The 14,879-nt window shown below is 41.3% G+C and overlaps 1 protein-coding gene and 1 non-coding gene across 2 annotated transcripts; one reads left to right on the top strand and one right to left on the bottom strand.

Annotated features, from left to right (window-relative positions):
* Positions 1–3,717: 3,717 nt before the first annotated feature.
* On the top strand, positions 3,718–10,514 carry LOC146912334 (uncharacterized). The gene is made up of 2 exons (XM_085720711.1): positions 3,718–9,418; positions 10,316–10,514. The coding sequence occupies exons 1-2, from the start codon at positions 5,034–5,036 to the stop codon at positions 10,512–10,514; spliced, it is 4,584 nt and encodes a 1,527-aa protein (XP_085576837.1). The 5' UTR covers positions 3,718–5,033.
* On the bottom strand, positions 5,614–5,719 carry LOC146912335 (small nucleolar RNA R71). The gene has a single exon (XR_015017242.1). It is a non-coding gene; the product is annotated as a small nucleolar RNA R71 (small nucleolar RNA).
* Positions 10,515–14,879: the final 4,365 nt, after the last annotated feature.

The raw sequence follows: 14,879 nt of genomic DNA, 5'->3' as shown, positions 1-14,879 counted from the left end.
CCCGATTTGAGGTTCCTAAGAAATTCAAAGAGCCAGAATTTGACAAATACAATGGAACTTCTTGTCCGCACAACCATGTTATCCGGTATGTCCGAAAGATGGCTAACTACGCCGACAATGATGCACTAATGATCCATTGCTTTCAGAGTAGCTTGACAGATGATGCGGCAGATTGGTACACTAGCTTGAGCAAAGACAACATCCATACTTTTGAGGATCTGGCTGCCGCTTTTGAAAGTCAATATGAATTCAATACCCGTCTGAGGCCAAATAGAGACTCTCTTAAAGCCTTGTCTCAGAAATCAGATGAAACCTTCCGAGAATATGCTCAGAGGTGGAGAGGGGCAGCTGCCCGTGTTTCTCCTCGACTTGATGAGGAAGAGTTAACGCAGACATTCCTGAAGACTCTGAAGAAGGAATATAAGGAGAGAATGATAGTCTCTGCCCCAAACAACTTCTCTGATATGGTTACAATGGGAACTCGTCTAGAGGAGGCCGTCCGAGATGGTATTATTGTCCTTGAGAAAGGTGAATCTTCAACCAGTGCACCAAAGAAATATGGTAATGGTCATCATAAGAAGAAAGAATCTGATGTAGGGATGGTGTCTGGTAACCCATTTGCAGCGGCTACACAATTACCTCTGCCCTACCACTACATGCAGTACTCTCAGCATCCTTTCTTCCCACCATTCTACCAGCAATATCCTCTGCCACCGGGCCAACCACCAGTGCCCGTCAATGCCATCGCTCAGCAAGTGCAACAACAGCCTCCTGCTCAACAGCAGCAACAACAGGGTCCCCGACCCAAACCTTCCTTTCCACCAATACCAATGCGGTATGGTGAGCTGCTCCCAACTCTACTGGCCAAAGGACACTGTGTCACTAGACCAGGCAGGCCTCCGCCTAATCCATTGCCTCCCAGGTTCCGACAGGATCTAACATGTGAATTTCATCAGGGTGCTCAAGGCCATGACGTTGAGGGTTGCCTTGCTCTGAAGTATATTGTGAAAGACCTAATAGAAAAGGGACGGTTGACTTTTGAGAATAATGCTCCTCATGTCCTCGGCAATCCACTTCCAGACCATGCTGTTGTCAATATGATTGAGGCTTTTGAAAGGATTCCCGCTCCTCAAGAGGATCCCATGTTGGATGTCCGCAATGTCGTTACTCCCTTGGTGCCATTACATGTCAAGCTCTGCCAGGCCTCTTTGTTCAAACATGATCATGATTCTTGTTCAGAATGTCTGCAAAATCCCATGGGCTGTTGTGTTGTGCAAGGTGATATCCAGAGCCTGATGGATGACAAGCACTTGATTGCCAGTGATGTATGTGTGATTGTGCCAGTGTTCCATGACTCCCCTGTTGAAAATGCACCTCAAACAAGAAATGTTGAGCCTTTGGTGATCAGGTTACCTGGTCCGGTATCTTATACCTCTACCAAAGCAATTCCTTACAAGTACAGTGCAACCATGATTGAGAATGGAGCAGAAGTGCCTCTGGTATCCCCAGCTACAGTTGACAATGTTGCCAGTGAAATTACAACTCTGAGAAGCGGAAAGGTCCGTCCGCCCTTGTTTCAAAAGAAGGTAGTTACACCCATTGCCACGGTAACTCCACCAGTTGTTCCTCCTGTTGACAAAAACACTGGCCCAGCAGGCCAATCTATTGAAGAGTCCAATCTAGACGAAATCCTGAGGCTTATCAAGAAAAGTGACTATAAGATTGTTGACCAGCTGCTGCAAACTCCTTCAAAAATATCTATCTTATCTCTGCTCATGAGCTCAGAAGCTCACAGAAAGGTGTTGATGAAGATACTAGAGCAGGCCTATGTTGATCATAAAGTCTCCGTGGAGCAATTCAATGGAATAGTGGGTAATATTACCGCTTGCAACAGTTTGGGATTCGGTGATGATGAACTTCCCGCAGCAGGGAAACATCACAACTTGGCTCTACATATCTCGGTGCACTGTGGGTCTGATATGATATCTAATGTTTTGGTGGACACTGGATCATCGTTGAATGTGATGCCTGAATCCACACTAAGGCAATTGAGCCGTCATGGAATTTCCCTGAGGGGTAGCAGCTATCTCGTTAAAGCTTTTGATGGATCCCGCAAGGATGTTCTTGGGGAAGTAGACTTGCCAATTACCATTGGTCCCGAGACATTTCAGATTACTTTCCAGGTCATGGATATCAATGCCTCTTACAGCTGTCTCCTCGGAAGACCATGGATCCATGACGCTGGAGCAGTAACTTCCACTTTGCATCAGAAGCTCAAATTCATGAGGAATGGTAAGATTGTCACTGTGCATGGTGAGGAAGCATATCTAGTTAGCCAAGTGTCATCGTTCTCTTGTGTTGAAGCAGGGTCTGCTGAAGGGACATCATTTCAAGGATTGACTGTCGAGGGCGCAGAGCCCCGGAGGGCTGGTACTAGCATGGCTTCACTGAAAGACGCCCAGAAGGCTGTTCAAGCAGGGCAAGCTGCTGGCTGGGGCAAAGTGATTCAGATTCTGGAAAACAAGCGTAAAGAGGGCCTTGGATTCTCTCCAACATCTGCTGTTTCAAAGGGAACCTTCTACAGTGCTGGGTTCATCAATGCTATTGCTGAAAATGCTGCTGAAAGAGGTCACGTGCCTACATTTGTTACACCAGGAGGCACTGTGAGAAATTGGGAAGCCATTGATGTTCCCTTAGTCATGCATGCTTCCATGTAATGTGTTTTGTTGCTCATGTTTTTTGTTTTCAAAATAACAATCCTTTCGCTCTGCCCAAGGCGAAAGTGATATCATTGTAAGGGCATGTTTGTTTCGGCATTGCCGTTATCAATAAAAGTTGTCGTTTTTCTCACGACTCTTTGTTTTTTACTTTTTAGTGCCTTTTTCTTGGAAATAATGGTAATGCCAGAAAAAACCAAAACATCTGTATTTTTCTTATTAATTTCAAAAATCTGCATGAAAAACTTTTTCTAAAATCATCCCAATCATATTATGCAGATTGAACCATAATAAACCCGTTGAACACCGTGACCCTATGGTTCCTCCAAATTTTGAATTCCCTGTATATGAAGCTGAAGATGAGGATGAGGATGATGAAGAGATACCATATGAGATCACTCGACTGCTTGAGCAAGAAAGAAGAGCCATTCAGCCTCATCAGGAAGAGATTGAACTCGTCAACCTGGGTACTGAAGAAAACAAGCGAGAGATCAAGATTGGTGCTGCACTTGAGCCAGAAGTGAAAAGGAAGATTACTCAGCTTCTCCACGACTATCCAGATGTCTTTGCATGGTCTTATGAAGATATGCCGGGTCTAGATCCCCAGATTGTGGAACATCGGATACCGACAAGACCTGAATGTCCTCCTGTCAAACAGAAATTGAGAAGGTCACGTCCAGACATGGCTCTTAAGATCAAAGCTGAGGTGCAGAAGCAAATTGATGCGGGTTTCCTCATGACAGCTGAATATCCTGAGTGGATTGCCAACATTGTACCAGTACCAAAGAAAGATGGGAAAGTTCGAATGTGTGTTGATTACAGAGATCTGAATAAAGCCAGTCCGAAAGATAACTTCCCATTGCCTCATATTGATGTGCTTGTTGACAGTACTGCTCAATCCAAAGTGTTCTCCTTCATGGATGGTTTCTCTGGTTATAATCAGATACGAATGTCCCCTGAAGATAGAGAAAAGACGTCCTTCATCACTCCATGGGGAACTGATGACATCTTGTCATTACGTAATTTTATATGTATTTTAGCACAAAAATGGAGTTCACAAGGAGACTTATGCAGCAAAAGAGCAGAAAAACTGAAGAAAATACAAAGAAAGAAAACGTGTCACGATTTATCATAAACGTGACACGATTTAAGAGCTTCAGAAAGGTTTGGTTCGACATTATGAAAACGTGTCACGATTGGTAAAACGTGACACGATTTGGTGAAGCCCTAATTCAGTTTCTTGCTCCAGAAGGTAAAAACGTGTCACGATTCACTTAAAACGTGACACGATTTGGGCGATTTTCTGTGCCTATTTATGCTGAAGTCTATTCCAAAAACAAGGGTTACGAATTCTAGAGAGCCAAGTGCGATTTTGCAACTGCAAGGAAGACCAGGAGGACGATTTCTTCATCTTCCAACCACTTTGTGTATGTTTTATTACCTCTAATGATTATGTTATTTGTAAACACTATTATGAGTAGCTAAATCCATTAGAGGTTAGGTCTGAGATGATTCGTTGTAACCCTAATTGAGATATTATGTTGTGAAACTCTATTTATTGTGAATGATATTCTAGTCTTTATTCAATTCAATTGTTCTTAATGCTTTTTATATCCTGATCAAATATAAATATGATTTTGTGAGAATGAATGACTACTGACCATAGCTTTCTACTTAGACCTATTGAATTGTTCTAATAAACATGGTTAGTCTAGGAATGGATAATCGTTTATTAGTGATATTAGGTTAACGTGCTTTAAACCTTCAAAGATTATTAGACCACCTAAGGGATTAGGGGCTGTAGTTTAAGAAGAGGGTCCTAACTCAAGGGATTGATTAGGACTATTTTGTTAACTATCGTGGGATTAGAAGATCATTCATACGAATAGGTGCAACATAACAATTAGGGGAACACAGATGATTCGATAGACCTAAACTCATCTCTCTCTTATTCTTGAAAACCAATTTATTTTTAGCAATTACTTTTATGAAATCAACCAATCTACTGCCTAGTGGCAAATCAAAATAACCTTTATACATCCTAAAATACAACGTAGTTGAATTATTGAGATTAAAAACAGTCCTCGTGGGATCGATATTTTTACTACTTCGATAGTATTTGGTGCACTTGCCAGAGATCTATCAAGTTTTTGGCGCCGTTGCCGGGGACTGTTGAATTATTTCAACAAGGCAATTACGTTATAATTTAGGGTTTTTGCAATTTACTTTTCTGTTTTTTTTTATTTTTATTTTTCTGTTTTCATATTCACTTGATTATTTTGCGTTGTGCAGTGCTACTAAGGTATTTTGCTGTTTATGCGAGGTAAACAGAGCTCTGACGACCTAGAGTACGATCCGGAAATTGAAAGGACTGCTAGAGCACTTCGGAAAGCTGTCCGGTCGCAAAGGTTAGCTCAGTCCGTTCCACCGGGTGTTCGAGAACAAATACCGGAACAACTCTCAAGTGAATCTGAAACAGTCTCTTCTCCTAAATCTGCAACTATGGAAGGAGAAGGAGTTGTACCACCAAGACCTAAGCTAGGAGACTACGGGTTAGCCACTCATCGCGGTCAACTGACCCACACTTTTCAACCAGCTAACCCCGTAGCTTTCGACATCAAGACAACTGTCCTCAACGGTTTGAGGGACAAGCAATTCGATGGGACTGAAGCGATGAGTCCTCATGAACACTTGAGCCGCTTTGCTGAAACCTGCGAGTTTTGTGTGCAACCAGCCACCGTAACTGAAGCACAAAAGAAGCTAAGGCTGTTTCCTTTCACCTTGACGGGAAGAGCAAAAGATTGGTTGCTAACAATACCGAACGGGACTGTCCAAACATGGGAAGAGTTAGAGCTGAAGTTCTTGGAGAAATATTTCCCTATGTCTAAATATTGGGAAAAGAAGATGGAGATCTCTAACTTCAAGCAAGGAGAAGGTGAATCATTGTATGATGCTTGGGAGCGATTCAATTTGCTTCTTAAGAGATGCCCTAATCATGAGTTCACCGAGAAGCAATACCTCCAAATCTTCACTGAGGGGGTAACACCAAACACTAGAATGTTCTTAGATGCTTCCGCGGGAGGTAGTCTCAAGAGCAAAACTGATCATGAAGTCCAAGCTTTGATAGAAAACATGGCTGGAAATGAGTATCGTGCTGAAGCTAAGAAGAAGGAAAGAGGAGTGTTTGGGGTGAGTGAACAAACTGCTATCCTTGCTAACCAAGCAGCTATGAACAAACAAATTGAAGCTCTAACTAAGGAGTTTCAAGGGTTCACTTTGGCTCATAAACAACAACAAGTAGCTGCAATCAAGTGCGACTTATGTGGTGAAGAACATCCCAACGGTGAATGCGTTCCGGAAGGATCAAGTGAAGAAGCTAACTTCATGGGAGGTTATCAAAGGCAGAATCAATACTACAATTCAGGCATTAATAAGCATCCAAATCTAAGCTACTCAAATAACAATGCTTTGAATTCTCAAATGCTTACTCCTCCTCAACAACAACAAAGGAAGCCATCAGCTCTTGAAGAAACTATGATGAACTTCATGAAGATGACTCAAGGCAACTTTGAAGAGATGAAGAAGAGTCAAGAAGCTGAAAGAAAGAACAATGAAGCTTCTAGGAAGATGCTTGAAACTCAACTGGGGCAATTAGCTAAGCAATTGGCTGAACAAAGTAAAGGCGGATTCTCAGGTAACACTAAAGATAACCCTAAGAATGAGTCTTGTAATGCTATTGAATTGAGGAGCAAAAAGGTTTTGACTCCTTTAGTTCCAAAAGCTCCAAAGAAGGTTGATGAAGTAGTTGAGGTGGAGGAGAACGATGTAGTTGAAAAAAATGATGAGGATGTAGTTGAAAATGAAAAGAAGAAAAAAATAGAGGGAGATAAAAGTGAGAAATTGATAGATGAAGACTCAATCTTGAGGAAGTCAAAGAGTCAAATCTTGAAAGATGGAGACAAGCCACAAATTATTCCATCATATGTGAAGCTTCCTTACCCTCATCTAGAGAAGAAGAAAAAGAAGGAGGAAGGACAATTCAAGAAGTTCATGCAACTTGTCTCACAACTTCAAGTAAATATCCCTTTCAGTGAGGCTCTTGATCAAATGCCTTTGTATGCCAAGTTCATGAAAGATTTGCTAACAGGAAGAAGAAAGCCTAAAGATGATGAAAATATTTCTCTTTCCGAGAATTGTAGCGCCATTCTTCAAAAGAAGCTACCACCTAAGCTGAAAGATCCTGGTGCTTTTACTATCCCTTGTTCCATTGGACCGGTAGACATTGGAAGAGCTTTATGTGATCTAGGAGCAAGTATCAACTTGATGCCTCTTTCAATGATGAAGAAGCTCAAGTGTGGGGAGCCAAAACCAACGAGAATGACCATTACTTTAGCTGATCGGTCAATCTCTTTTCCTGTTGGCATACTTGAAGATGTGCTAGTCAAAGTTAATGATCTTGTGTTTCCAGCAGACTTTGTGATCTTAGACATGGCTGAAGATGAAGATATGCCACTCATTTTAGGAAGACCTTTCCTTGCAACTGGTCGTGCTTTGATTGATGTTGAGATGGGAGAGCTAATGTTGAGGTTCCATAATGAGCAAGTGGTGTTCAATATCTTCGAAGCAATGAAACACCGAGAGGAAAATCCCAAATGTTACCGGATTGATGTTGTTGAAGAAATAGTAGAAGACAACTCTCGTGAACCTCAACCACCACAACCTCTTGAAAGAGCAATTGTAAATTCTATAGAGAGTTGTGAGCATGATGAAGATCTTGAAGTAAGTGATTGTGTGAAGCAACTAGCAGCAAGCAAGCAAGAGTTGGGTCCGGTAAAAATAGAAGAATTAATGGGTAAGCACTCTATGGATGCTCCTATTTTGAGTGGAGAAGGAGAGAAAAATCCAGAATTAAAAGAACTCCCTTCTCACTTGAAATATGTTTTTCTCACTAAGGATGCCTCTAAACCAGTAATCATCAGCAATACCTTGACACCTTTGGAAGAAGAAAAATTAATGAGGGTGTTAAGAGACAATCAAGGAGCTTTGGGGTGGAACATTTCTGATTTGAAGGGTATTAGTCCAGCTTATTGCATGCATAAAATACACATGGAGGCTGAATACAAACCGGTGGTTCAACCTCAAAGGAGACTTAACCCAACAATGAAGGAAGTGGTAAAGAAAGAGGTGCTGAAGTTACTAGATGCAGGTATGATTTACCCTATCTCTGATAGCTCATGGGTAAGTCCGGTCCACGTGGTACCAAAGAAAGGTGGAATGACGGTGGTGGCTAATGAAAAAAATGAATTAATACCCACCCGTACTGTTACTGGTTGGAGGATGTGTATAGACTACCGGAGGTTGAACACCGCAACAAGGAAGGATCATTTCCCTTTACCATTCATGGACCAAATGATTGAGAGGTTGGCTGGCCAAGCCTTTTATTGCTTTTTGGATGGGTATTCGGGGTACAATCAGATTGCGGTAGCTCCAGAAGATCAAGAGAAGACAGCCTTCACTTGTCCATTTGGTATATTTGCTTATAGGAGGATGCCCTTTGGGCTGTGTAATGCGCCGGCGACCTTTCAAAGGTGTATGCTCTCCATCTTCTCTGACATGATAGAGAAGAATATTGAGGTATTTATGGACGACTTTTCTGTGTTTGGTAAGTCTTTTGATCAATGCTTATTTCACCTAGATGCTGTCCTTAAACGATGCACCGAAACTAACCTTGTTTTAAACTGGGAAAAATGTCACTTTATGGTGACCGAAGGTATAGTTTTGGGACATAAAATAAGTGCGAAGGGCATAGAGGTGGACCAAGCTAAAATAGAGGTTATAGAGAAGCTCCCTCCACCTGTTAATGTTAAGGGAATAAGAAGTTTCTTGGGGCATGCTGGTTTCTATCGGCGTTTTATAAAAGATTTTTCAAAAATTTCCAAGCCCCTCTGTAACCTCTTGGTCAAAGAAACTGAATTTAATTTTGATGATGAATGTTTGAATGCTTTTTCTTTGATTAAAAACAAGTTGGTAACTGCACCAATAATCATTGCACCCGATTGGGATGTACCATTTGAACTTATGTGTGATGCAAGTGATTATGCTGTTGGTGCAGTTCTAGGACAACGCAAGAACAAGTTTTTCCATGCAATTTACTATGCAAGCAAGGTTTTAAATGAGAATCAAATTAACTATTCCACAACTGAAAAAGAGTTGCTTGCGGTAATTTTTGCATTGGAAAATTTTCGTTCTTATCTAATAGGCTCCAAAGTCATTGTTTTTACAGATCATGCAGCTCTTAAATATCTCTTGACCAAAGGGGATTCAAAGCCTCGACTATTGAGGTGGATCCTTTTGCTACAAGAATTCGATCTTGAGATTCGTGACAAGAAAGGAGTAGAGAACGTAGTAGCTGATCATCTATCAAGGCTGGAAAATGATGAGGTGACAAACAAAGAGAAGGCCATCAAGGCCGAATTTCCTGATGAACAACTGTTTGCTATTGAAGAAAGGCCTTGGTTTGCTGACATTGCGAACTTTAAGGCCGGTAACATAGTTCCTGATGATATGACCTATCCTCAGAGAAAAAAATTCTTCAAGGATGCAAACCACTACTTGTGGGATGACCCGTATCTGTTTAAGATAGGAACTGACGGTTTGATAAGACGTTGTGTTGCAGGTAAGGAAGCTCATAGTATCATGTGGCATTGCCATAGCTCAGCTTATAGGGGCCACCATAGTGGAGAAAGAACCGCGGCAAAAATTTTGCAAAATGGATTCTGGTGGCCCACCCTTTTCAAAGATTGCCACGACTTTGTTGCACATTGTGACAAATGCCAAAGGACAGGTAACATCTCTAAGAGGAATGAGATGCCCCTATCAGGAATCATCGAAGTTGAACCATTTGATTGTTGGGGCATCGACTTTATGGGACCTTTCCCTTCCTCTTACTCTTTTCTTCATATTCTTGTCTGTGTTGATTATGTCACTAAATGGGTTGAAGCGATACCTTGTGTTGCTAATGATGCTAAGACAGTTGTTAACTTCCTGCATAAAAACATTTTCACTAGGTTTGGAACACCTAGAGTCTTGATCAGTGATGGGGGGAAGCACTTTTGCAATAATTTTCTTGAAAATTTGCTCAAAAAGTATAACATAAGGCACAAAGTTGCAACTCCCTACCACCCACAAACAAGTGGTCAAGCAGAGGTTTCAAACCGTCAGCTGAAACAAATCTTAGAGAAAACAGTTGCGTCAAATAGGAAGGACTGGTCTAAAAAATTAGATGACGCACTATGGGCATATAGGACTGCCTTTAAGACTCACCTCGGGCTCTCGCCCTATCAGTTAGTCTATGGAAAGGCATGTCATCTACCAGTTGAGCTAGAACATAAGGCGTACTGGGCCATTAAGACCTTAAACTTTGATCAAGAAGCCGCTGGTAAGAAAAGACTCTTGAAACTTAATGAACTGGAGGAGATGAGGCTTAGAGCATATGAAAATGCGCTCATTTATAAAGCCAGGACTAAAAGGTATCATGACAAAAACTTAGTGTCTAGGGATATTAACTGTGGGCAATTAGTTTTGTTGTATAATTCCAGGTTGAAACTGTTTCCTGGAAAGCTCAAGTCAAAGTGGTCTGGACCGTTCTTGGTGAAAAGTGTGTCACCTCATGGAGCTGTCGAGTTGATGACACACGAAGGTGACCGAAGTTTCAAGGTAAATGGGCAAAGAGTTAAGCCATATCTGGGTGGCGACCTACCGAAGGCAAGGGTAGGACTTATTTTGAATGATCCTTAGGGGTGGTCATGAGTCAAGCTAGTGACGGTAAAGAAGCGCTTGGTGGGAGGCAACCCACATTTAGATTTCAGGTAGTATTTCTTATTTCTTTTTATTGCTTTCAAATATTCAAAAACACATAAAGATTTTAGCTGAAACAGACAGAAGAAAGAAAATTTTTTGTTATACTGTGCAAATCGTGACACGTTTTGGGCAAAACGTGACACGATTTGCCCTCCCTCTGAAGCTCCTCTCAGAAATTTTTCTAAGTTAAAAAAGGTGCCATTCGACATTTCCAAAAACGTGTCACGATGCTGAAATCGTGACACGATTTTTGGCACCTAAAATTTTTTCTAAGTCTCAAACTGGTGCATTTCGACATTGAGAAATCGTGACACGTTGGCCAAAACGTGACACGATTTCTGGGCAAGAAAAATTTTCAAAAAGAGAAATCGTGACACGTTTAGCCCAAACGTGACACGATTTTAGCAGTTTCAAAAATTTAACCGTTACAAAACCAAATCGTGACACGTTTTTGGCCAAACGTGACACGATTTTCCCAGTCTATAAATATACCCAACACGATTTTCATTCCATTCACTTCCAAAAGTAGCTAAACTCTGCCAAAATTTTCCCAGAACCCTAACCTACGATTTTCTAACCCTTTTCTACCACAAATCTTCATCTTTTCATCTTCCAATCATCAAACCATCACCATTAACCTTCATCTTCACCCACATACAAACCAAATCCAACATCTCAATCCTCTCCACTCCAACCCTAACCCTAATATCCATTTTTCTCCAAACCCTAACCCTAACCATGGTTGAGACCCGCAACAAAGGCAAGTCCCAAGCCACAGCCCAACCAGCCAAAAAGGCCAAAATCGCCCCCAAACGCAAACAACCTGTCAAACCTAGCCCTAACACCGCACCCCCACCGTCCATCAACCACCGGTTTTATAATACTGCTGCCCGTGACCGTTTCAAGGACATCCGAGGCTATAGGGTGATCCCGGAGAGAGGTTTTGATTTCACCAAACTCATCTCCAACCCCGAATTCCATCAAGTGATCACTGAGAGAGGGTGGGAGTCCCTTGTGAGTATGATATTTGAACAGGCCAACAAAACGATTGGGATAGAATTCTATTCCAATGCTAGGTATATGGGGAGGAAGTATGTGTCCTATGTGAGGGGGAAGGAGATAAACTATAGCCCGGAGAGGATTAATCAGTTGCTGGAGATTGTGCCACCGGAGATTTGTGATGTGAAGAGGAGGATGGAGGAGTGCAAGAATTGGGATGATGAAAGGTGGGAGGAGTTGCTATTGCAGATTTGTGTTGAAGGTGCTAAGTGGCATGGAGGGTCACATATGCTGTTGAGGGCTGACTTCAAGCCCCATGCAAAGGCGTGGGCATCTTTTGTGGTGCAAACTATTGAGGGCACCTCTTGTACTTCAGAGATTCCGCTGCCCCGCTTGTTGACGCTGTCTGCTATTCTTGATGGTGCACCCATCAATGTTGGTGAGTTAATTGCCGACAATATCTATATGTTTGCTTCAGGTACCAAGAAAGCACTCCCTCATTTGAGCCTTATCAATTGGCTTTGTGAGGAGGAGGAGTGCGATTTGTTTGCTAATGATTTGAGTGCAGCAATGATGAAGCCCATCACCGACACTTACATGGATGGCTTTGTCAAGGATTATCATGACCGCATGCAGACTATCATGGGTGCCGAGGCAGCAGCAGGGCAGCCACAGCCGCCACCACCACGACAGCCACAGCCACCACCTCAGAGTCAGACTTTTGCTGGAGAGGGGAGCAGTCAGCAGGGTACCTATGCACCCATTCATCCTATGATGCTGGACTACATGTTCGGCCATGCCAACTGGATGAATGAGGTGTCAGATCAGGAGTATTGGAACCGTCCGAGATTTGGTCAGGAGTTCACTGAGGCGGTCTGCCTCAACAGGAGGAAGATGACTGGGTCTTTCGAGCGCTTTGATGGGTCCGAGGAGGCTATGGACCACTACTTTGATGTCACCAGAGGTCGAGCTCAGGATAGAGAGCAGGAGATCCGAGCTGACTTCGCTGCTGGTGGAGCTCAGTCTAGGCAGCACTTTGGGGAGGATACCTATGCAGAGGAGGACCCCAATACTTGGATTCCGGAGGACCAGATGCATGATTGAGTGGGCTACTGATGGCCCATTATTTTGTATTTTTCTGTTTTTGTTTCAGCACTTTGGTTATGTAACTTTAATTTTATGTTCGAATAATTTTAATTGCTTTTAATTAAGTTTAACTCGGTTTTACTCCCCGTTTATGTAATTATTCCTGCACTTGTTTATTATTGATGAATTTGTTTGTTTAGTTGACTTTTTACAGTTTGATAACAAATAGTTGTTCAAGTGGTATTCCAAAAGTTCAAAAGGAGGAGTGACTTGGTTTTCAAAGGCGAAGTGTACGGCGTTGCTAGGTAGTCACATACTCCCAGAAATCTCAGCCATAAGGTTCATTGCCATATTTTGTTTTTCAATTTACTTATATTTAGATTAGTTTTCCATGCAACTACATGTCTAGAACTTGCATTGTTTCTCTATTATTGATTGGTCTTTGTAAATTACACACTGAGGCAAAAGTGCTTGGTCCTGTGAGCCTTTTGAAGCCTACCCTGATTTTAATTGTTAAATTTATCCTTTTCTTAGCCAATTTGAGCCGGTAGGATTAGAACTTTTTGTTCGGTGACAAACTACATTACAAGCCTAGAGACTTTTAGGATTTGTCCCTTAATGTATTTTCTGAGTTAAGGCATTGTAGAATGTTGCTAAAGATTAAGTTTGGGGTTGCTATTGGAATTTGCAACCAATTAAGTTTGGGGTGGGGGTACTAGAGAATAAGAGAACAAAAAGAAAAAGAATTGTCATGCAAAATGCAAAAATACATTCAAAAATTGGTGTATGAAAAAAAAAATGAAATGAATGATGAAAAAGGGACCAAACTTTGAAACATACGAGTAACTTCAAACTCGATTGTCCCTAAAAGTTATAAATATTCTCTAGTACCTTTGCAACTGTGGTTCTATTAGCTGAATGAATGTGTTGGATTGAATTTTGTGCTTAACTTCCGTAGGAATGCCTAACTCAAAATTTTGTGTAGCCTACTTATCCAAATATTATCCCACCTTCACCTAAGCCCCGTTATAACCCTTAAAGACCTCAAAGTGTGTAATGATATTGACTTTGATTGATGTTGAGAAACTTTTCAAGCGTATGGTAATATGTAGACCTGCATGTCGACTGGTAGAACCTTATTTCAAATATTTGCGTGGAGTTGTGAATTGGTGGATGCATACAAGTCAAACTAGCTCATCATTAGCTAGTAAGGTGTTGAACTTTTGGGTACTACTGCTTGAATAGGTAATTGTTATTTCACTGTCAATTGTCAGCTTTGCAAGTAAATTCCTTGAGGACAAGGAATGGTTTAAGTTTGGGGTTGTGATGACATCTTGTCATTACGTAATTTTATATGTATTTTAGCACAAAAATGGAGTTCACAAGGAGACTTATGCAGCAAAAGAGCAGAAAAACTGAAGAAAATACAAAGAAAGAAAACGTGTCACGATTTATCATAAACGTGACACGATTTAAGAGCTTCAGAAAGGTTTGGTTCGACATTATGAAAACGTGTCACGATTGGTAAAACGTGACACGATTTGGTGAAGCCCTAATTCAGTTTCTTGCTCCAGAAGGTAAAAACGTGTCACGATTCACTTAAAACGTGACACGATTTGGGCGATTTTCTGTGCCTATTTATGCTGAAGTCTATTCCAAAAACAAGGGTTACGAATTCTAGAGAGCCAAGTGCGATTTTGCAACTGCAAGGAAGACCAGGAGGACGATTTCTTCATCTTCCAACCACTTTGTGTATGTTTTATTACCTCTAATGATTATGTTATTTGTAAACACTATTATGAGTAGCTAAATCCATTAGAGGTTAGGTCTGAGATGATTCGTTGTAACCCTAATTGAGATATTATGTTGTGAAACTCTATTTATTGTGAATGATATTCTAGTCTTTATTCAATTCAATTGTTCTTAATGCTTTTTATATCCTGATCAAATATAAATATGATTTTGTGAGAATGAATGACTACTGACCATAGCTTTCTACTTAGACCTATTGAATTGTTCTAATAAACATGGTTAGTCTAGGAATGGATAATCGTTTATTAGTGATATTAGGTTAACGTGCTTTAAACCTTCAAAGATTATTAGACCACCTAAGGGATTAGGGGCTGTAGTTTAAGAAGAGGGTCCTAACTCAAGGGATTGATTAGGACTATTTTGTTAACTATCGTGGGATTAGAAGATCATTCATACGAATAGGTG

Source organism: Medicago sativa, chromosome 6 (assembly GCF_051527215.1).
Source record: "Medicago sativa cultivar Bolivia chromosome 6, Bolivia_mono, whole genome shotgun sequence".
NCBI lineage: Eukaryota > Viridiplantae > Streptophyta > Magnoliopsida > Fabales > Fabaceae > Medicago > Medicago sativa.
Note: the sequence above shows the minus strand (reverse complement) of the source record. Positions and strands in the feature narration are given on the sequence as shown.